Source organism: Vombatus ursinus, unplaced genomic scaffold (assembly GCF_900497805.2).
Source record: "Vombatus ursinus unplaced genomic scaffold, bare-nosed wombat genome assembly UNPS02014768.1, whole genome shotgun sequence".
Lineage (NCBI taxonomy): Eukaryota > Metazoa > Chordata > Mammalia > Diprotodontia > Vombatidae > Vombatus > Vombatus ursinus.
The window spans coordinates 21,074,339-21,095,211 of record NW_020954546.1 but is presented as its reverse complement, the minus strand read 5'-3'; the positions used below and the strand labels follow the sequence as shown (position 1 = coordinate 21,095,211).

Genomic DNA, 20,873 nt, shown 5'->3' with positions numbered 1-20,873 from the left:
GCCAGGAACTTCACTCTCCATGACAGAATCCCCTCCCACCAATCCAGAATTTAGGGAGCATTTATAGGCACCAGGGATGCATCCACTTCTTATCCACCTTCTGATCCACATTTATCCAGCACTTCCTCCTTGCTAGGCATTGTGGGTACAAAGGCAAAAATGCTCCCGAGGAATTTATCATCTAATAAGGGATCATAAGATTTATTTATTTTATTTTTTGCTGAGGCAATCAGGGTTCAGCGACTTGCCCAGGGTCACACAGCTAGTTAAGTGTCCAGTGTCTGAGGCCAGATTTGAACTCAGGTCCTCCTGACTCCAAGACTGGAACTCTATCCAAGGTGCCAGGATCACAAGATCTAAAGCTGAAAGAGATCTCAGAGGTCTACCAGGTCAATCCCGAATCCAAGTGACCTGGGGCAAGTCCCTTAGCTAATTGAAACTGGAATTTCCACATCTGTGAAGTGAGGGAGTTGGGCAAGATGGTCTCACAAAGTCCTTTCAGTTCTAGAGCTTTGATCATATGACCCCTCACTTCAGAGAGGAAGAAAGTGAAGTCCTTGGAGTTTGTGACTCACCCAAGACTATAAGAAGCTAAGCTGGGTTTCCAGCCCTGGTGCTCTGACTCAGACCCGGCATCCTTTCCAACACAACTCACTGCCTCTACTGGGATAGAAGATGCCTGCAGATAAGAGGCATCCTGGCTCAGTGGAAAGACCAGTGGCTCTGTGTCCAAAGACCCGAGTTAAAATCCTTTCTCTGATGCTTAATATCTACATGACCTTGGCTAAGTAACTTTTCTCCAGGCCTCAGTCTTACTGTCTGTAAAATGAGGGGATTGGGCTAGATGGCCTTTGAGGTACCTTCCAAGTTCTATTAATGCAGCCTAAGAGCATGCTATCTTTTTTTTAAGCCACCATGTCATTGACGTTATAGACTCTCAGGTTTTTTTCAGAGGAATTGTTGTTTAGCCACATCTACTGCCCCCTAGCCCATCTTGTCCTACTCAGTCTGTGATCCACTGAGGGTAGAGTGTGATGGGAACAAAGGAGAGACCCAAATAGAGTGCTTGAGGGAAATCTGAGGGGGAGATCAATCACAGAAGGTTTCATGGAGGAGGCGGTGTCTTAGCTTCCTTTCCCTCCCTTTGGGGGACAAACAGTGCACAGTGAAAATGGTTCTGGAGCGGCCCAGTCACATACGCTAAGTCAAGGTGTCATTGTTTTTCCTTTGTAATGGCAAGCACCCTGAAGGAAAGCTAGCTCAAGTAAGAGAATGTCCCAGGGGCTGCAGGCAGTAACAGGGAGGCTGGGGCTTGGCGGGCCCATTTCTAATGCTTCTTTTCTTGTCTCTCCTTTTCAGTTGGCATCTTTTTAGTCATTGGCTCCCTGTTAGCCATCTTAAAGGATATCCTGGGAAGAATTTTTACCGATGATGAGTAGGTAATCGATAGCCCTACACCCCTGAGCAAACACCCCACATGGGTCCCTACTTAGCTCTGGGAGGGCTCCTTGAGGCATCTTCATATATGCACACTAAAGGTGCATGTCTGACTGCCTCTTTGTCTCCGACATTTTAAGGTGTGTTGCCTGGTGTTTGGAGTGGAAATGGAGATATCAACACTCAATAAGCCCATGTTAAGTGCCAGGCACTGTTAAGCTCTAGGGATACAAATACAGGCAATCAGCATGCATTTATTAAGTGCTTACTCTGTGCCAGACCCTATTAAGTTTTGGGGATATATAGTCAGGTAGTCAAAAAGCATTTATTTTGTACTTACTATGTGTCAGATCCTGTGAGGTTTCAGGGATATCATCAGGTAGAAAAAAATCATTTACTTTGTGTTTACTATGTGCCCAGATCCTGTTAGGTTTGGGGGATATCAATATAATCACTCAGTCAGTCAACAAGCATTCATTAAGTACTTATTATGTGCCTGGCAAAGTGAAAAATGCTGGGAATACTAAGAGAGGCAAAAATACAGCTCCTCCCCTCAAGAAGCTCACATTCTAATGGTGAAGAACAAAATGAGACAGTCTCCCCTGCAAGAGGATTATGTACTACTTGGAGGATATAAAACCTGTCAACCAATTAACAAGCATCTATTAAATGTCTTTTATGGGTCAGTTCCTGGGCTGTGCTCAGCCCTAGGGTACAAAGGATGAGAGTCTCTACCTCTCAGCTTCTCTTCTACTAGAGACGTGTATGTTTATACCTAAGTAAGTATATACTCTGTTAGAGAAAGGGCCCGGATCTGTGATTCCACTGTTATAATCACTTCTAGGTGGGGAAACTCCTTTTGCCAAAGCAAGCTAGTAATTTTACCACAACTTCCAGTCTTAGACTAGGGCGCTTTGGTCAACTGGGGCAGCCTGTTGACCCCTTCTCGTAACAATGTCTATAATTTGAAATAAAATACGTAAGATTACACAAAGGAAGACAATTATATTGAAATAAAGATGTCATTGTTTTCCATCCAAGTCCATGGACCCCCTGAAATCCAGCTCTGATTAAAAACCTGTATCTTACAGGGTTGCCTAGATTCCTAAAAAGTTAGATGATTTTCCCAGGCTCACAAAGACAGCATATGTCCAGAAGGACCCAATCCTAGGTCTTCCTGGCTCAAGGCTAGCTCTCTCTGTCTCTGTGTGTGTGTGTGTGTGTGTGTCTTTCTGTCTCTCCTCTCTCTTCTCTCTGTCTCCCTCTCTTCTCTGTCTCTCTTTCTCTCTGTCCCTCTCTCTCCTGTCTCTCTTTTCTTTGTCCCTCTCTCTCTCTCAGATATGTGTTTGTATCTATCATACATATATGCATGTATATATGTATACACACATATGGGGGGATGTCTCACCTGATGTCTCAGCTTTCTTTCTCTCATCAACGCTTCTCAGTGGGCAGGGCAGGTGTAACCTGGCTGCTGAGCACACAGTTTGATAGCCCTCAATGAATTCCTCTTTCAATTTCCCATTCCTCTTGCAGAGAAGTCAATGCCCTGGTGAGCTGGGTCATGCCTGTCTATATTGTCTATAACCTGTTTGAGTCACTCTGTGTAAGTATATTTCTGAGCTCTGGGCCAGCTCCCTCCCTCCCCAAACCATCCCAGGCGAGTGGCCTCTCCCCCACTACCCCTCTCTCCTCCTCTACCCAAGGCCTCCTCTGGGAAGCTTCCAAACCCAACCCCCTCCTTAGCTTTGCTTCTCTCTTGCTGCTCCCCCGAGCCACATGGAGAAAGTGGATGTACTGAAGGAAGCCCCGTCTCCCTGACTCCTGAACCTCAAGGGCCAGGGAGGATCGAAGGTTTCTCCCCTGCCTGAGGACAACTACCAATAACTCAAAACTAGGGCCAGCCCCCTGCCCAGGGATCCTGGTCAGTGACTGAGGGAAGAATCAACCCATTCTAAGAAAGGCACAGTATCATAAGGGACCCTAGAGCTTGTCTAGTCTAACCCTGTCATTATGATGACAGATGAGGAAACTGAGGCAAAATACTCTAAGGTTTGCAAAATACTTCACAGAAATTGTTTCATTTGATCCTCACAACAACTTTGTGATAATAATAGCTAACACTGATTGCGCTTCAAGGTTACAGAAGAACTTTATGTATACCATCTCATTTGATACTCCTGTAAGGAAAGGGCTATTGATGTTCCCATTTTACAGATGAGGGAACTGAGGCTAAGAGACGTGAGATGACTTGGCCCAGGGTCAGAGAGCTAGGAAGTGTCTGAGGTAGGATTTGAACTCAGATCTGCCTGATTCTAAGTCCTGACATTCTTTCCACCATGCCACCCTGCCTAGTAGTATCAGCCAATCAGAAATAGAATTTTAACTCAGTTTTCTGGTTCCAGAGCAAGTCAATGGGCTGCCAGGTACCATATATTATGGGGTATGATCAGAGCCAGGGTGAGAAAGCAGTATGACAAAGTATCCTGAAGGCTTGTCTCAAAGTCAGAAAAACCTGTGCCCAAGTCTGCAAAATGGGTACAAAACTACCTCTAGCATTGACCTCACAGGTTGGATGTGAGATTCAAGCAAGATATTGTGGGTAGAGCCTTATAATGCCTGCCTATTATTGCCATCATTTTTATTGTAATTACTTCCCTGGGGCTCATTCTAAGGCTTCATTTGTCCTTTCCTGGGGCAGTGGAAAGCTTACTGGGATTTAGAACCAAAACTGCTGTCCAAATTTCAGCTGTTACTACTTACTACTTGTGTGACTTCAGACTTGACTTCACTGGGCTTTTGTGTCCTCACTGTAAGATGATGGTGATGGATTCGATGGTCTCTGAGTTCCATTCTATCATCCGAGGATCAGAAGTCCCCCAAACCTCATTGGGTCTCAGTTTCCTTATCTGTAAAATGAGGGCTAGATTGCCCTTCTAGATGGCTAATCTCCCAACTCTTCTCTTTTGTTTCCCCAACAGTGTGTTTGCGGTGCAGTGTTGAGAGGAACCGGCAGGCTGGTCTTTGGGGCTACTGTGAATGCCATAGCCTATTATGGTATTGGTCTCCCAATTGGGGCCGTGTTGGTATTTGTGATTAAAATTGGAGTCATGGGTACGTGAAATATCTGATGAAGCAAGTAGGTAGAGGGGTTGGGGCGCCACTGAGTGCCATTTCCCGTGAGTCTTTTTCTTGCAGGCCTCTGGCTGGGGATGCTGGTCTGTGTTATCTTGGCAACCATTACCTTCATCATCTACACTGCCAGGATTAACTGGAAGCTGGCTTCAGAGGAGGTAATCAGGGGGCGCTTTGATGCCTGGCATCATGCCAGGAACACAGTGACATTCATAATAGGCACTCGTATTTGGAAGGGGAAAAGAGAAGCAGACTGTGGGTGTGGGTGTGTCTGATCAGCAGGTATTGGGTGGAATCTGGCAGAGAGCCCACGGAGCTCCCAATCCATTGCAGGTCATTCCAGGGCCAACAGACTCTATCCTCCCCAGTGGATTACCCACCTCCTTTGAAATGGCCTCAAGGACCTTGCAGAAAACTGATCATGGCCTCCAGTCAGTCATGTTCCAAGTATTAGCTCAAGCTATCTATATTTCATAGCAAGTACAGATGAATTGCCTCCTTGGGCTACTGACTTCTTCAGGTGTAAGAGGAGTACGTTTCATGAGAAAATATTCCCATCGTGCTTTGGAAGTATCTTATTTTCCCAAACAGGCATAGTGGACCCTAGCATGGATCAGGGAGGGGACAAGGTTAAGCAGATGGTCATGGGTTCTTCCCTTGTGAAAAGGGGTGGAGACTAGCACAGAGGTGTGTTTTCTCCTGAAACAAGGATGGCAGCACAGCCCCATTCCATCTAATCAGTACGTCATTTGACCTCTGGATTAATCTGCCTGAATGCATAGACCTGGCCATGTCACTCTTGGGCTCAAAAATCTTCAGTGGCTCCCCACTGCCTGCTGAGAAAAGTTTAACTTCCTTTGCTTGACTTTCAAAGTCATGTTATCTGGCACCCCACTGTCTTTCTAGCCTTGCCAAATGGGCATCCTTTGAGGCACCCTACAATTCAACCCAACTACACTGCTTGGATCCCTGAGCACATGCTGCAGGTTCTTCCACCTGTTAAATTCCCCTCCAGCCTTTAAAACTCAGCTCAGAAGAAGTCTATCTCGTCTTGTAGAAAGTTTCCCTGATCCCCACATTCTCTGTCAGGCTCAGGTCTTATGTAGCCACTTTGCACTTTTTCTGCACACTCCCCCCAAAATAGATTTACCTTGTAAAATTATTTATTAGTTATCTGAGTTTGTGTCTTGTTCTGCTCCTAGACAGTGAGCTCCTTGAAGGCAGGAATTACCTCTTACATCTTACCTAAAATCACACATCCCCTAGTTCCCAGTAGACTAATCTACCTATAGGAGACACTTAATAGCAGTGTTGTTAAGTTAAATTTAAATTAATCAGGAATGAAACTAGACAAGGAAATTTGGCAGAAGCCAGCTGCAGAATACATGGGTTTCTTTTATCTTCATTTTATTCTACAAACTTTAATCAGCAACAACTTCAATTTCAGTATTTTATAGGATCCTTGAACTAAAGCTGGAAAGGGCCTTGGGGAGCACCTAGTTAGACCTCATTTCACAGATAAGGAAACTGAGGCCCAGAAGGACTGAGTCATTCATCCAGGGTCACAGAGCTGGGACACAAGTCCAGCTCTCCTGAGCACAAGTCTGATGGTCTTCCCACTGACTTCTCTTTCTCCCCCTAAATTCCTATTTTGTGCAGGCATTGCGGAAGCCCTTGGAGATAAGACCCAGTCCCTGCCCTCAGGGAGGCTCATAGTCTAGGGGTCAGTTAGACTGGGTGACTGCTACCTTTCCAGCTCTAGATCCAGGATCCATAGCATTGGAGAAGTGGCCACATGAGAAACGCCTTCTCTGACAAGTTTAAGGAAAGAGGGGCACCTGTTAATTAAAGTTTAAGAAGAGTTCTGTCTAAAGGCAGGAGGATAGAAGAAATGACCTCCCAAGGTGACTTCAAGTTTCACATGCCTCAGCTTTTGTTGCCTCCTGGACCCTCCTGTCCAGCGTGGCTCCTCCAAGGTCACTGGGTAACACAGGAGGAAACCTGAAAGTATCTACGTGGCTTACTGAATCTATGTGCTCGGACAGACGCAGCGGAGGGTCCACGGACAGACAGCTTCAGTTCAACTCACCTTTCCAAACGTTAAGCCCTGTCTCACTTCCCTGGCACACGCCTCAGCTCCCTGAACACCCTTTCCCCAATCCCTTCTGGGTCCTTATGTGCCTTATTATTCATAGCTGTGTGACCACTGGCCAGTTCCCTAATCTGAGTCTCACAGCCTCATCTAAACAGGCGATAATGATACCTACAGAATCTGCCTCCCACATTTTAAGACAAGCATTTAAGAAGCTAATCACACGGACATACTCTTGCGACTGTTACGGGATGGAAAGAGGGGAAGCCGGAGGCCACTAGCTGACTAACGCTGGTACGATTTAATCACTAGGCTCAGAAACGTGCCGGCCTTCACCAAGAGTCCCAGAGCACAAGCCCCGGGCAGGGGCCAAAGAAGGTGGCCCTTTCCTCAGGTAACACTCACTGCTTCTTCTTCTCAAACAGAATGTCAATGTGACTTTAATTTTTGCAAGTCAAGCACGCCAAGCCAATCAAGAGTGCCCAGTAATCCTTGACTGTGTGCATGCATGTATGCATGTGTGCATTCCGGATGATCAGTGTTTAAAAACAGGCTGATTTTGCATCTCCCCTGCCATTTCTATCAGACTGAATCAATCCTTCCTGTTGCACTGTCAGGGTTAGGGTCTCCCTCACCTCTTTTCCTTGGACCATATGGGTACAATGGCATCCCTCAACAACAGGTATCAGTGAGTGTTTCAGAGTGCTTGGGCCTAGGGCAGATGAACAGTAGACTGGTAGAAGATCTTATTGGGTGTGGTCACGTGTCGTCCTAACAAAGCACAGGACAGCGTCCCAGGTTACAACAGGATTCGGCTGTGTTCTCCTGAGGCAGCAGTTAATACCCAAAGGACATGCATTATTTTATGTCCTACACTGTTAAGTTCCCAAGGGAGCCTGGATAGCACCAATCATAGCAACACAGGCTGATGGGAAATTAATAAGAAGTTGCCATAGCAACATGTATAAAATTAAAGGTGTACATATAGAAAAGCACCATGGCTTAGCGGATACGTGGGAGATGTGGGGTCAGCAAGTCCAAAGTCCGAATCTTGCCCTCTTACTAGGAATGAGCCTTTTGGTAAATCTTTTAAACTCTGTGAGCTCCAATAACTCCCTAGAACTTATCTACTAAGTCAAACATGGACTGTGATCTCCTTGGTAGAGGGAGCTGTTCACAATGATGAAAACGAAGGCCCTTCACCTCTTCCAATGCATTCATGTCAATCCCATTTCAGTGCCACGTTCAGACATAAATTACTCTTAGTAACACCACCTATTATTTGTGACCTTGAGCAAGTCAATTCACCTCAATGAGCCTCAGTTTCCTCAACTGTAAAGTGAATGCTGGATTAGGAGGTCTCCATAATCCCTTTTGGCTCTGAATCTATGAAACTTAGAACCTTTCCATTTATGGACTGCTTTTGCTTTTCAAAGCAAAATCCTTTGACAGCCATCTGAAACGCCCATCTTCCAGGAAAGTCCTCTTTCCATGGTTCATGAAGATGTGGAGGTGGCTCTAGGCTCTTGACATCTATGTCACCTAAGTGTAAGCTCCCATGGGTCCTACCCAGGTTGGAAAGCTTTGGAGTAGGGGTGACTGTATCTGTCACCCAATGACCACCATAGCTGAATGCAGAGAAGCTCATGACCCAGAGAGCTGGCCATCAAGGTAGCACATTTTTCAGTTACAATGACTGGCCATCAAAGCATGAGGGAACTAGGATCTTTCATTGATTAAAAAAAAAGTTAAGTAGCCACACTAATGAAGTCACAGATTCTTGTATTTATCACATCCCCCATTTTTTAAAATGGGGAGATTGCTGCTCAGAGGTAAATTCACTTGCCCAAGGTCACATAGCTCCTAAAGAGAAGAGCTCAGACTCAAATCCAGGTGTTTCGATTCTCAGTTCAACGCCTTTTCCATTTTGCTCTGCTACTTATGACCCTCTCTTTGGGTTGTTCATTTCCCCAGTGGCTACAGGTAGCAACCCTGGAATTATTTTGACGAGGTACTCAAAAACCGAGAGTCAGGCAGACCTCTTACCACCTCTGGAAGCAACATCCACCTTTTCTGCTGCCTGCAACGTGCCATCACTAAAGCAGTTGGCCGTCCGCCGGGGGATTTCTCTTCTGGTCTCTGTCACAGTGCTGATTCTAGGGGTCGTGGTCAGGCTCACGACTACCAAGCACTAGCAAGATCTGCCCTTCTGGAAACTGAGGCATCCTAGAAGAGTGGCCTTGGGACAGTACAACAGGGGTCCATTCTATAGGAATACGGGTGATATCCTGAGGTACCGAAAACCTCTTTTTTATAAACACTGGTGTCCATTAGTGCTTCATGGGAACCCAAAACACTTTACTTCTGGCTTGCAGGAGTTTGGGCCTCCAAGTAGGTCTGCCATGGTCAGAGGGAATGTCAAAGTGAAACTGCCTCCCTCCCTCAAACCTGGACTGCCATTTGAAATACTTAACAAACTTGAACTGAAATCTTGAGGACTCTTAAAGCTATTTCCAAGTATGAATGGGTTCAAATTATAAACATTTGTTCCAGAACACACTAGTCACCAAGTTAAAGAAACCGTTTCTATAGGAGATGCTCTGCTGCCTGGGTTATCTGTAAAGTCTCTTTGCGGCTGTTTACATGCTCCTGGGCCACACGTTCTAGGCCAACAAGGCCCTGCCACACCACCATGGGTGCTCAGGATGCTTTATTCCATACCACCATCCTCTTGGGGGGGACAGGGTGGGTCTTGGGAATGTTCTCTTCGGAAATCACATTCAGAAGTATTCTAATCATACAGTTCATCAGAAATTCTCCGAAGCCTTTGCCACCAACTTTTTCTCCTCATAGCAATGATGATGCACCCAAGAGCAGCAAGGACTTTTCAGTCATCTGCAGACTACTTTCAACTACAAGAATCCTATTTCAGGGTTGGCCTAAATCCACTTTGCTCGTTTAAGGTCCTAGCTTTATTCCAGTGTCCTGGAACACAAAGGACACAATGAAAGACTGATATTATCTTTTAGGGGCATCTTAAGAAGAATCTAGGGTAGCTTAGAGAACGTAAGGTCCCCCTTCCCCCTCAAAGTGAGCTCCTGAAGCCAGAGAAGCAATGTGATGTGTTCAAGGTTAAGCAGAAAGCTGCCCAGTTTCAGGTCAGCACTGCTGCAGGATTTCCTCCCAGGCTTTAGCTAGAAGCACATCCCAACAAGCAGGACAAATGCAAATACAGAGTGCAAGAGTGCCTCAAAGGTCTTGGGATAGCTTTAAGCTTTAACAGCTGACTTTTGGGACACACTGCACTTCTATGAAAATTTTTTTATACCACAAATTAAACAATGTCCCCCATGTCCACAGACTTACAGAAAGAGTTTTAAAAGATACTGAGTCTCCTTGCCCTATGACAGAAATACTACTGTCATGTCCTACCGTAAAATGACCAGTTACTTTGCTGGAAATAGAAATACTTGGGTTAGGTGTGTCTCATAAATAAGCCTACAGCTAGGAGACATTTACCACCAAAGTTTCCTCATATTCTCAGTGTCTCCAAGGTTCTCAGCTAAGGGGAAAAAAACAAACATCTTGAGTACTATTTAAAATTCATCTTAATTTTATTAATTATAATAAAGATTTTTAACTAGTAACCAGGCAGCTGTTAAGTTTCACCAAAAAGGCAAACGCAATAGATAATTTTGATATGCTAAGTCAAAACAGTTTTAAAGCCCATGTCTAACATTGTTAAGGTAATTGACTAAAAGTCATCATTCAGTTAACCAGTTCTATTCCCTAAAGCAAGCTAATGATTACCGGTAGTACATGAAACTTTACCAGCAGATTATACCTATGCCTGAATAGATTCAATCCAGCAAAGTGGTCAATGAAGTAAGCCTCTAAGGGAAATTTCATTTCTCCCTTAAGATCACCATGGATTTAAGATTTTAAATTTGAAGATGTATTCAGATGAAGAAAACCTCCTCAGTATTAAGCATGCAAGGGTGGCTAGTGCCGTGGGATCCTGAGTTACCAGATCACCCCTGCGTAGCCTGGCAGGCTGGCAGCCTTAGCACCATTGCATGCCCACACAAGCCGGTACAATGGCAGATGCAGAGTCAGTCCTCGTTGCTACTCTTGCTGACCCCTGGGGATTCAGATTTCACCCTCCTGGCTTCTGGAATTCTCTCTCCTCACTGACCTGGCTGGTTACTGATGGTGTCTAATGGGGGGGACACTATAACATTAAACACGGCTCTGACTTGGGCTGTCATACACCACATGATGTTCTCCAGCCTGAACATTCCTTCCGTTTAAGACATCAGTTTCAGTAAAATGATTTGGTGCTCCATTTTATTCAAAGATGGAAATTTGGCTTTAAAACACATTATAAAGCACAAGTTGCTTGCATTTGGGCATATATAATTTGAAAACAGAGATTAAACTTGTCTTGGGTTGCCAAACCTCTGTTCACAACACCAGCGCTGGGGAGCTGGATCTGAGGGAAGGGGCTTTTTTAGTGGCATAAAAAGCAGCTTGACTGAGGGCCCCACAACAAGGGATCGATATGTAAAAGCTGCCCTCTGTGGTGGCTGGCAGCCTCACTGAAGGCCTATGCATTAACTCTGGCTGCCAAAAGCCCGGAGTTAGCTACAGCGCAAACTGCTCCTAGGTGAAACACAAAATATGACAGGAGCCAACTTATGGACCACTGTTCTCTGTGAAGACCTTGATTGTGAAATAAACGTAGTTGTTTACTCTGTAAAGGATACCTGTGTTCACAAACAGGACAGCGACTGAGTTCTTTGAGTGTAGCCAAGTTCAAAGCTCCCTGCAACCCTCTGGGCCTCTTTACTGGCTGCAGTTCTAATGCCCTCAAAACCTGAGTGTAGCAAACGGGAAGATCCTGTGTCCCTCTAATCTGACATCATGTGGGGTTACAAGGCACTGATCTAAGATTGCTTCTCTTCTGAGCTACACTGAAGAAGACCAGGTTCCACACTAAGGGCCTCAGGCCAGGAGGGACTCTTTCAAAGGCCCTGCCCACACCCTGCCCCCGCTTACGTTCCAACAGAGCCTAGGAGTGGGGGCGGGGCCGAGAGGGAAGACTCCCACCTAAAGCACCCCTTTCTCCTCAATCCTTTAACAAACTCAATTCCTAATAAACTCAGTCTGGAACATTTACCTCAAATGGCCTCATTGCTAGAAGAATTTGGAGATGTGACTGAAATGGCAGGTTTTTAGGAGATAAATAGTAGTCTGCTTTAAGGTTAATCATCTTTGCACTTTTATATTAATATTTTTTAACAGGAATACATTTGTTCATGAATCAGGGAACCAAAGTAGAAATCCAGTAAAGACAACTTGCAAGTTGAACCTCAGCCATCTTTAGTAGTATTGAAACTGTAAAGAGAAAAGAGAGATGAGGGTTAATTTATTGTTTTGAATAAGGAAATAAACTACTTCATTAGTAATCTCAAAACAAGGGTTTATCAATGACATTCTACCACATAGTGCCTTTCATAAGAGGATCTAAAAATATTTTTCAAATAAGGCCAAAACGTCTCTAGAAAATGTGTTGGTTTTATGTTTTTTAGTGAAACCCAAGGCTAAGTTTCCTTTCAGCTGCCAGAGGTTCGATCCAATGCGGAAGTGACCCCAGGACCTTTGCCTCTCTGAACCAGTCCATACCAACAACTGAAAAACTGACCTGTCCTTCTCAACTAAAACACTTCAAAATGAGCAATTTTTGTTTTTAAAATTCAAAATATGTGTCCAGGACTCACTAAACCTGATTCATGCCTTTGAGGCCCAAAGCAGAGCACTTTTATAATCAAGAATGCTCAAATGATCTATTCTTCAGGGGTTCTCCAGCTTCTGTACATTTTACATTTCTCGTTCAGAGCACTCAAAACACATTCCGCCAACTGAAAAGGCCTGAAGTAAAACCCCCAGAAGTGTATGCTTAAATGGGTGATAACGAATTCCAGAAAAACAATTATGGAAAAATGAGAAACCACCATAAATGCCACCATAAATGCAGAAGAGGAAATAAAGCAGATACAGTATCTGAGCCTGACTCAGTTGTTCAAAGTAAGTGACAGGAAGAAAAGGGTGAAAAGTTAAACATCCAAGGAGGGAACAAGGCTGTGAGAAAGCACAAACCACCAGCCAGCTTCCAGATTAGCCCTTAGTGAGCTGTACAATGGGTGATTTTAACAGAACCACGGCATGTTAACACGGAAAGAGACCTTGGAGGGATCATCCAGGGTATGTCCCCCATGGGACAAGGAAGAACATGGAAGCCCAGAAAGCACAAGGACTCACTCAGAGTCACAAAGCAGGGTGGGAACTAAGCTAGAATCAGCACTCAGACCACCAGCTCCCAGGTCAGGACTTTTCCCACTAAACCACTCTGCATCTCTTGTGTGGAAAAGAAAAGAGCCAGGCAAACCAAGGTAGGTCTGGAGGAAAATCAGACTGGTGCCAACACTGCAGCCGCACTGCGCGCAGGCCAATCTGAAGGCCACAAGAACGTGAACCCTATCGCTCCTTTCCTCTAGACTCCCTGCGGCCAACAAGCTACCTATGAGACTGAGACACTGAGTATGCACGAGTGAGACTCAGAAGTGGCCTGAAACCCAAGGGGAGAGGACGACAGCCACTCCTACAGTTGCCGAACAGGCCCCCGTAGCCTTCCTAACTGCAGTTTCCCAAATGAACAGACTACCTGGAGACTTTAAGGGACTGGTCCCAACCACAGTCAGGATCACAGCACAATTCAAAAGGGGGCAAGAAATTGAGTTTGAATGAAAATAAACAGTAATGTCAGTTCCTATGTGTACATCCATCCTCCCGGAAAGGCTAACGGATAGGCAACTGAGCACCACTACAGGGCCAGGGCCTCCCTCCAGCCTGCTGCCCCAGAGCCCTTCTGACTCCTGGCACCTGGAGGTGTCCAATGGTACACTAATGCACATATTCTACATTATCTTTGCAAATCTAATTTTTATTTTCTATGTTGTTTTAAAAAAAGTCTGTAATTAAATTGAAAATCTGACTATAAGGGGCCAACCCCCAATGCAATGAGTCTAGAGCTGAGAGGAGGCCCCTCCCCGCCCAACATGGGTAAAAAGGAATAAGGAATTCCTACCTCTCTTTAACCGACAGTGCTGCCTTTGGCAATCCGCCGTTCCTCACTGTTTATTGGACCAATGAAGTCTGTGAATTACCAGAAAAATCAACAGGGCCTTTCTCCTCAGCACAGCTTGGTATCTCTGAGAAGACCCAAATGATTCAAAATGCAACTTGCATCCCTCACTCCCAAAAAGGTACAATGGGGTGAGGGAAGTCAAAACTCTTTCAGAACTAAACAAACACACACACACACACACACACACACACACACACACACAAATAGAAACAGAAATCTATTAAACATTGAGTTATCACTGAAACGGTCGTCTTCATGCTCTTCAGCCTTCTCCTGCACCAGTCGGGTCACAGACATGCCCTGCCCTAACCCTACACTGGGGTCTGCTTCCCTCCAGCCACTCTTCCCCTCTAAGCCCTCAGGATCACAGAGTAGCACAGACCAGCTGTCTGAGGATGCTTCTGGCACCCACCACTACAGTCACAAAGAGCGTGATCCAAATCAAGCTTTACTGAGAGAGACAGAGACAGATACAGAAAGAGAGCACGAAAGAGAAAGGATATCCACCCAATCCAGTCACATGCTTAATTGGCCATCTTTCACCAAAGTCACTTGCCAAGTCATTATTTGCTCTTCCATGAATTCCTCTGCTAATCCTACCCAGCTGAAAATATAACTCTCCCCTACTTCAATTGCCGAAATGAAAACTGTTGATGACAGGCTCATTACCTGCACAGCCAATCTGAATGCACCTTTCCCCTCCACAACCAGCTCAGGACTTCACTCCATACAAAATTAAGGCTATTTACCCTGGGCTCTCTCTTCTCTCCCTCTCCTGGTCTTCCATTTCCCTAACACCATATTTAATAGCTCCTTCCCTCCAATTTGTGATGATGGGGGGCTCTTTCTGCCAAAGCCAGCTCCTCCCGTCTCTGTTAGCAGACCACCCGAGCTGGGACCCCGCCTTTCTTTCCAGTCTTCGGTCAGTATCTATCTCCTGGCTCCCCCTCCCGCCTCCCCCCTCCCTGCCTACAAACATGCCCCAGTCCCTCCCATCCTCAGCCCTCACAACAACCAAGTCACATGAAGTTCCTCCCTTCTCAGCTAAACTCGGAAAAAGCTGTCTACAATCAGTGACTTGACTTCCTCTCCTTTTACTCTCTTCTAAACCCTCTGCAGTCTGGCTCCCAACCTCATGGCTCTCTGGCTTACTAGAACTGCTCTCTCCTGAGTTACCACCTTGCCAACATTTCCCCTCTGACACTGCTCCCACCCTGTATCAGGCTCTCTAATGGTCTCTTTGATCCTAACCACTTCTCCCTAGCCGCCAACGCAATCTTCCTAAAGTGTGGATCTGACCATGTCATTGTCCCCCTCCTTCCCACTCAGACTCCAGCTGTTCTTGTCAAATAGCAATGTCTCCATTTGGCGTTTAAAGCTCTTCACAACCTGGCCCTTTCCTATCTTCCTAGCATCTGTGTGCGGCTACTTCTGCCTTCCCTTCTAAGATCCTTCTGGATCTACTCCATCTGTCCTGTATACACCAACTACCTAGCACATAATCAGAAGCACCTAATAAATGTCTATTAATTGACTAATGCAGTTTATCCATACAGCCTCAACTTGACTTAGATTTCAATTCACATAAGAGCAAAAGGCTCAGAATGTCAACCTCTGCCCATTTGTTTTAAAGCTCTAAAGTTTAATATGCTTACAAAAAGAAAACACGAGATATAGACCAAAAAACCACCCTTAAAAAAGCAGAAAAATGAGAGATTCACCAGTCATTTGAAGGAAAGAATGAGACTTCAACTATGCTTTTACAACAAGGAAAGAATACTCACTTTTACAGCTATGGCAACTAGGACACCCAGAAAAGTCAGAAAGAAGAGACCAACTCTGCCTTTGTTGAAGCTTTTCAAGAGGAAGAATCTGGCCCAGTCTACCTTGGACTGGCTATTTGGTGGGTATCTGAGCTTGTTGGCACCTTCCATCTTTAACTTCTTTATTAGGCATGATCGGTGATGGGAGAAGGTGTCAAAACTGTGTTTTCCATGATATGCACCCATCCCACTATTACCTAGAATCCAAGGAAAAAACAACCATGAGTTAACAAGCATTTCTTGAGCATACACAGTGTGCAAAATCCACTCCTGAGCACAATACACAAGACAGGGATATGACCCCTGCCTTCAAGGAGCTTAAATTATGACTGAAGTGAGTTGCAATGAGGCAACTTGTAGAGAAATTCTTATGTTTAAAATGGGGATGAATCCAAATCTCTTCTGTCTACTTCACAAGACTGTGTTAAGGATTAACTGAGATAGTCTGTGAGAGTTGAAATATGAAAACAAATGGCAAGTGAAATGATCATTATTATAGAAATGATAGTGAAATGAGATGTTTTTCTCAGGGGCTCAGAGGAAACTGCAGTCATGGAGTGCTTGATTCACAGTTAACAGAAAATCTGGTTTGGAAGCTGTTTTCTGTAGAATAATGCTAGATCCACGTTACTCCAATTGGAGGTCATGTTTCAACTATGATGAAATTCCCAGGAGGTAGTTGGAAACCAGAGTGGCAGGACCTAAGAGCTGACAAAAGACAGTCAGAAGATGGATACTATTCAATTTTAATTTTTTTAAATTTTTAATTGTTATTTAAAGTTTTGAGTTCCAAATTCTATCCCTTCCTCAGACAGTAAGCAATCAGATGTAGATTACACATGTGCAATTATGTAAAACATTTCCATATTAGTCATTTTGTACAAGAAGACTTGAATAAAAGAAAAAAAATGAAAGTGAAAATAGCATGCTTCAGTCTGCATTCAATCACTATCGGCTCCTTCCCTGGAGGTAGATAGTATGCTTCCTCATTAGTCCTTCAGAATTGTCCTGGATCATTGTATCGCTGAGAAAAGCTAAGTCATTCACAATTCTTTGTCCAACAATGTTGCTGTTACTGTGTACAACATTCTCCTGGTTCTGTTCACTTCACTATGTATCAGTGCACATAAGTTTTCCCAGGTTTTTCTGAAGTAATCCTACTTGTCATTTCTTATAGCACAGCAATATTCCATTACAATCATACACAACAGCTTGTTTAGCCATTCCCCAATTGATGGGCATCCCTTTGATTTCCAATTTTTAGCTACCACAAAAAAAGTTGCTATAAACATTTTTGTACAAATAGGTCTTTTTTCCTTTTTTGGGACGTCTTTGGAATACAGACCTAGCAATGGTATTGCTGAGTCAAAGGCCCTTTGGGCATAGTTCCAAATTGCTCTCCAGAATGGCTGGATCAGTTTACAACTCCAACAACAGCGCATTAGTGTCCCAGTTTTCCCACATGCCTACCAACATCTAACATTTTCATTTTTGTCACATTAGTCACTCTGATAGGTGTGAGGTGGTACCTCAGAGATGTTTTAATTTGCATTTCTTTGTTCAATAGTGGTTTAGAGCACTTTTTCATATAACTACAGATAATTTTGATTTCTTCTTCTGAAAACTGCCTGTTCATTTATCAATTGAGGAATGATTTGCATTTTTATAAATTTGACTCAGTTCTCTACATATTTGGGAAATGAGGTTTTTATCAGGTTGCACATCCCTCTTCCTTCCCCCTTTGCCCCCCGGTTTTTGGCTTTTCTTATAATTTTGCATTTGTTTTGTTTGTGCAAAAACTTTTTAATTTTATATAATCAAAATTATCTATTTTACATTTTGTAATGCTCTCTATATCTTCTTTGGTCCTAAATGCTTCCCTTATCCATAAATCTGACAGGTAAACTATTCCATGCTCTCTTGATTTGATTACAGTATCACCCTTTATGTGTAAATCATGTGCCCATTTTGACCTTATCTTGGTATACGGTGTGAGATATTGGTCTATACCTAGTTTCTGCCATACTGTTTTCCAGTTTTCTCAGCAGTTTTTGTCAAAATGTGAGTTTTTGTTCCAAAACTTAGATCTTTGGGTTTATCATGTACTAAATCACTATGGTCATTTACTGTAATGTAAATTACAGTAATATACTACATACTATAACTTCAATGTAATCTGTCCCTAATCTATTCCACTGATCCACCACTCTATTTCTTAGCCAGTACCAGATTGTTCTGATAATTACCGCTTTATAATACAATTCAAGATCTGGTATAGCTAGACCAACTTACCTCCATCCTGTTTTTCTTCCTGTTTGTCCTCTCTCTCCTTTCACCCTTTCCCTCCTCAATAGTGTTTTGCTTCTGTCTACTGTCTCCCCAAGTCTGTTCTCTCTTCTGTCAGTTCCTCCCCCCCCTTACTTAATCTCCTACTTCCCTGTTGGGTAAGATGGATTTCTATATTCAATTGATTGTGTATATTATTCCCTCTTTGAGCCAATACTGATCAGAGTAAGGTTCAAGCGATGCTCATCGCCCACCCTCTAACTTTTCCTCCATTATAATAGGTTTTTCATGAATCTTCATGTGAAATAACTTACTCTATTCTACCTCTTCTTTCCTTATGCACCCAGTAAACTCCCCTTTCTCATCCCTTATTTTTTTTATGTCATTCCCTCAAATTTACCTTATACCCGTACCCTCTGCCTATATATATTCCTCCTAGCTGTACTACTAGTGGTACAATTTTTAAGAATTACCAGTATCATCTTCTGATGTAAGGATGTAAACAGTTCAGCTTATGTTTTCTTTTCCCTTTTTAGGTTTCTCTTGGGTGTTGACACTGAGATCAAATTTTTTGTTCAATTCTGGTCTTCTCCTTATGAAAGCTTGAAATCCTTCTATTTCATTGAATGACCATTTTTTCCCCTTGAATGCTTAATTTCGCCAGGTAGGTGACTGATTCTTGGTTGTAGTCCTAGCTCCTTTGCCTTCTCAAATATCATGTTCCATGACCTCCAATCCTTTAAGATGCAGCTGCTAAGTCCTGATTGTGGCTCCCCAATATTTGAATTATTTCTTTCTGGCCACTTGCAGCATTTGTTCCTTGACCTGACAGTTCCGAAATTTGGCTATAATGTTCCTTGGAATTTTTATTTTGGGATCTTTTTCCTGAGGTGATTGGTGGATTCTTCCAATGCCTATTTTGCCCTCTGGTTCCAGGATATCAGAGCAGTTTTCCTTGATAATTTCTTGAAAGATGCTGTCCAGGTCCTCCTTTTGATTATGTCTTTCAGGTAGTCCAATGATTCTGACATTGTTTCTCCTGGATCTATTTTTCCAAGTCAATTGTTTTTCCAATGAAGTATTTCACATTTTCTTCTATTTTTTTCATCTCTTAAATTTGTTTGATTGATTCTTGACGTCTCATAGAGTCACTAGCTTCCACTTGCCTAATTCTCACTTTCAAGTTATTTTCCTTAGCATTTGTACTTCCTTTTCCATTTGGTCAATTGTACTTTTTAAGCAGTTGTTTTCTTTTTCAAGCTGCTGACTTTTTTTTTTTAATTCTCTTTCAACACTCGCATTTCTTTTCCCAATTTCTCTTCTACCTCTCTTATATGATTTTTAAGCTCCTTTTTGAGCTCTTTCATGAGTTCTTTCTGGGCTTGAGACCACTTCCCATTTTACTTTGGGGTTTTGCCCATAGGTGTTTTGACATTGTTGTCCTCTTCTGAGTTTGTGTCTTGATATTCCCTGTCATCACAATAACTTTCTATGGTCAGATTCTTTTTTCTGTTGTTTTTTGCTCATATTTTTTAGCCTTGTTCCTTTCTTTTAAATGTGAAGGGTCACTGTCTCGGGCTTACTGTGCCAGGAGTTGCAGGCCCTCGCTGTTTACTTGGTGCTACACTGATATTGCCCTGAGGCCCACAGGGAACCCTTGTGTCTGGTGTTGCACTGAGGGGGTGGGGTGGGGGCGTTCTGGCTGGCACTAGAGGCCATAGGGGTTTGGCAGCTTACCTGATGCTGAGCTGGGGTCCTAATGCTGGTGTCTGGCATGTGCTAAGGCTGGTGGGGTGTTTCTGTGTTTCCCCAGGACTACACGGAAGCATATGGGGATCTGGCTACTGGCGGCTATCTGTTTGCCCACGGCTATGCTGAAGCATGTCAGAATGACGTTTTGAGTGAAGAGAAAGCACACAACAGAGTTCTCAGTTTTGCCACTTACTAGCTGCATATGGCAGCTAGACCAGTCATTTAAAACCTAGAACAATGTTTTCTCATCTTAAAATGAGAGCTAATAATTAAACAAAACTTACATGACCTACCTTGCCAAGTTGTTACAAGAAAAGCTCTGTAGCAGGAAACCAGAGCTTTTAGTATAAAGTCAGTATGTAGGCTGTTTGAGTCTCTCTCATCAATGCTCTGTTCCGACCTGGCTCCCCCTCCCTGCTCTGACACTCACTAACGGAATGGGTGAGACTGTGACCAAGTCACCCCCCTGGTCTGGGCCTCAGTAGCCTCATCTACAAAATCAGGTGCTGGACTGGGTAGCCTCCAGTCTCTCCCAGAGTAGGCTCCAGAGGCCTAGGAGCCTTCCAGGCCACACGCACTTTCCAGGACATGAAGAGCAGAGTAAACAGCGTGAGAAACAAACAACAGTGGGGGCAGACAGGATCACAAACCTGTTTGCTTGCTTGCTTTAGGGTGGAGAGGGAATGGTGGTGAAATAACAGGAATGACACACACACACACAGACTCAAGCACCAAGGTCACATCCAGTAACCTGGGAGGCCTTCCAAGGCTGTCATGGGCCCCCTTTTCTTCTCAAACTCTCCCAACTGCTGATCTCACCAGCTCCTATTGATAAATTATCATCTCTCTCTGGCAAAGGATTCTCAGATTCTATGTCCAGCCCTAGCCTATTTCCTAAGCTATAGTCACACATGACCAGCTGCCTTTTGTATATCTCCAACTGGATGTCGGGGGGCAGAGCCAAGATGGCGGAGGGAAAGCAGTGACTATCTTGGGCTCTCTCCCAAAGCCCTCCAAATACCTAGAAAAATGGCTCTAAACAAATTCTAAAGCAGCAGAACTCACAAAAAGGCAGAGTGAAACAAATTTCCAGCCAAAGACAGCTTGGATGGTTGATCGGAAAGGTATATTGTGCCGGGCG

At 44.0% G+C, this 20,873-nt stretch overlaps 2 protein-coding genes across 4 annotated transcripts in view; one reads left to right on the top strand and one right to left on the bottom strand.

The window, feature by feature from the left end:
* The window catches only part of SLC47A2 (solute carrier family 47 member 2), a 33,575-nt gene extending 22,671 nt beyond the window's left edge, over positions 1-10,904 (top strand). The window contains exons 12-17 of one of the 2 annotated variants that reach the window (XM_027861668.1): positions 1,360-1,435; positions 2,974-3,043; positions 4,419-4,551; positions 4,636-4,730; positions 6,977-7,058; positions 8,639-10,904. In XM_027861668.1, the coding sequence (XP_027717469.1) occupies positions 1,360-1,435; positions 2,974-3,043; positions 4,419-4,551; positions 4,636-4,730; positions 6,977-7,058; positions 8,639-8,859 (677 nt within the window). In that variant the 3' untranslated portion in view covers positions 8,860-10,904. Of the gene's footprint in view, positions 1-1,359; positions 1,436-2,973; positions 3,044-4,418; positions 4,552-4,635; positions 4,731-4,905; positions 5,647-6,976; positions 7,059-8,638 lie in introns of those variants that run through there. The other variant, XM_027861669.1, reaches the window with a different exon arrangement.
* Positions 10,905-11,921: 1,017 nt separating this feature from the next.
* Positions 11,922-20,873, bottom strand: part of ALDH3A2 (aldehyde dehydrogenase 3 family member A2) — a 49,981-nt gene continuing 41,029 nt past the window's right edge. The window contains exons 9-11 of one of the 2 annotated variants that reach the window (XM_027861671.1): positions 15,656-15,891; positions 13,812-13,935; positions 11,922-12,061 (exon numbers count right to left, since the gene is read on the bottom strand). In XM_027861671.1, coding sequence (XP_027717472.1) covers positions 13,855-13,935; positions 15,656-15,891 — 317 coding nt within the window. In that variant the 3' untranslated portion in view covers positions 11,922-12,061; positions 13,812-13,854. The remainder of the gene's footprint in view (positions 12,062-13,811; positions 13,936-15,655; positions 15,892-20,873) is intronic. The other variant, XM_027861672.1, reaches the window with a different exon arrangement.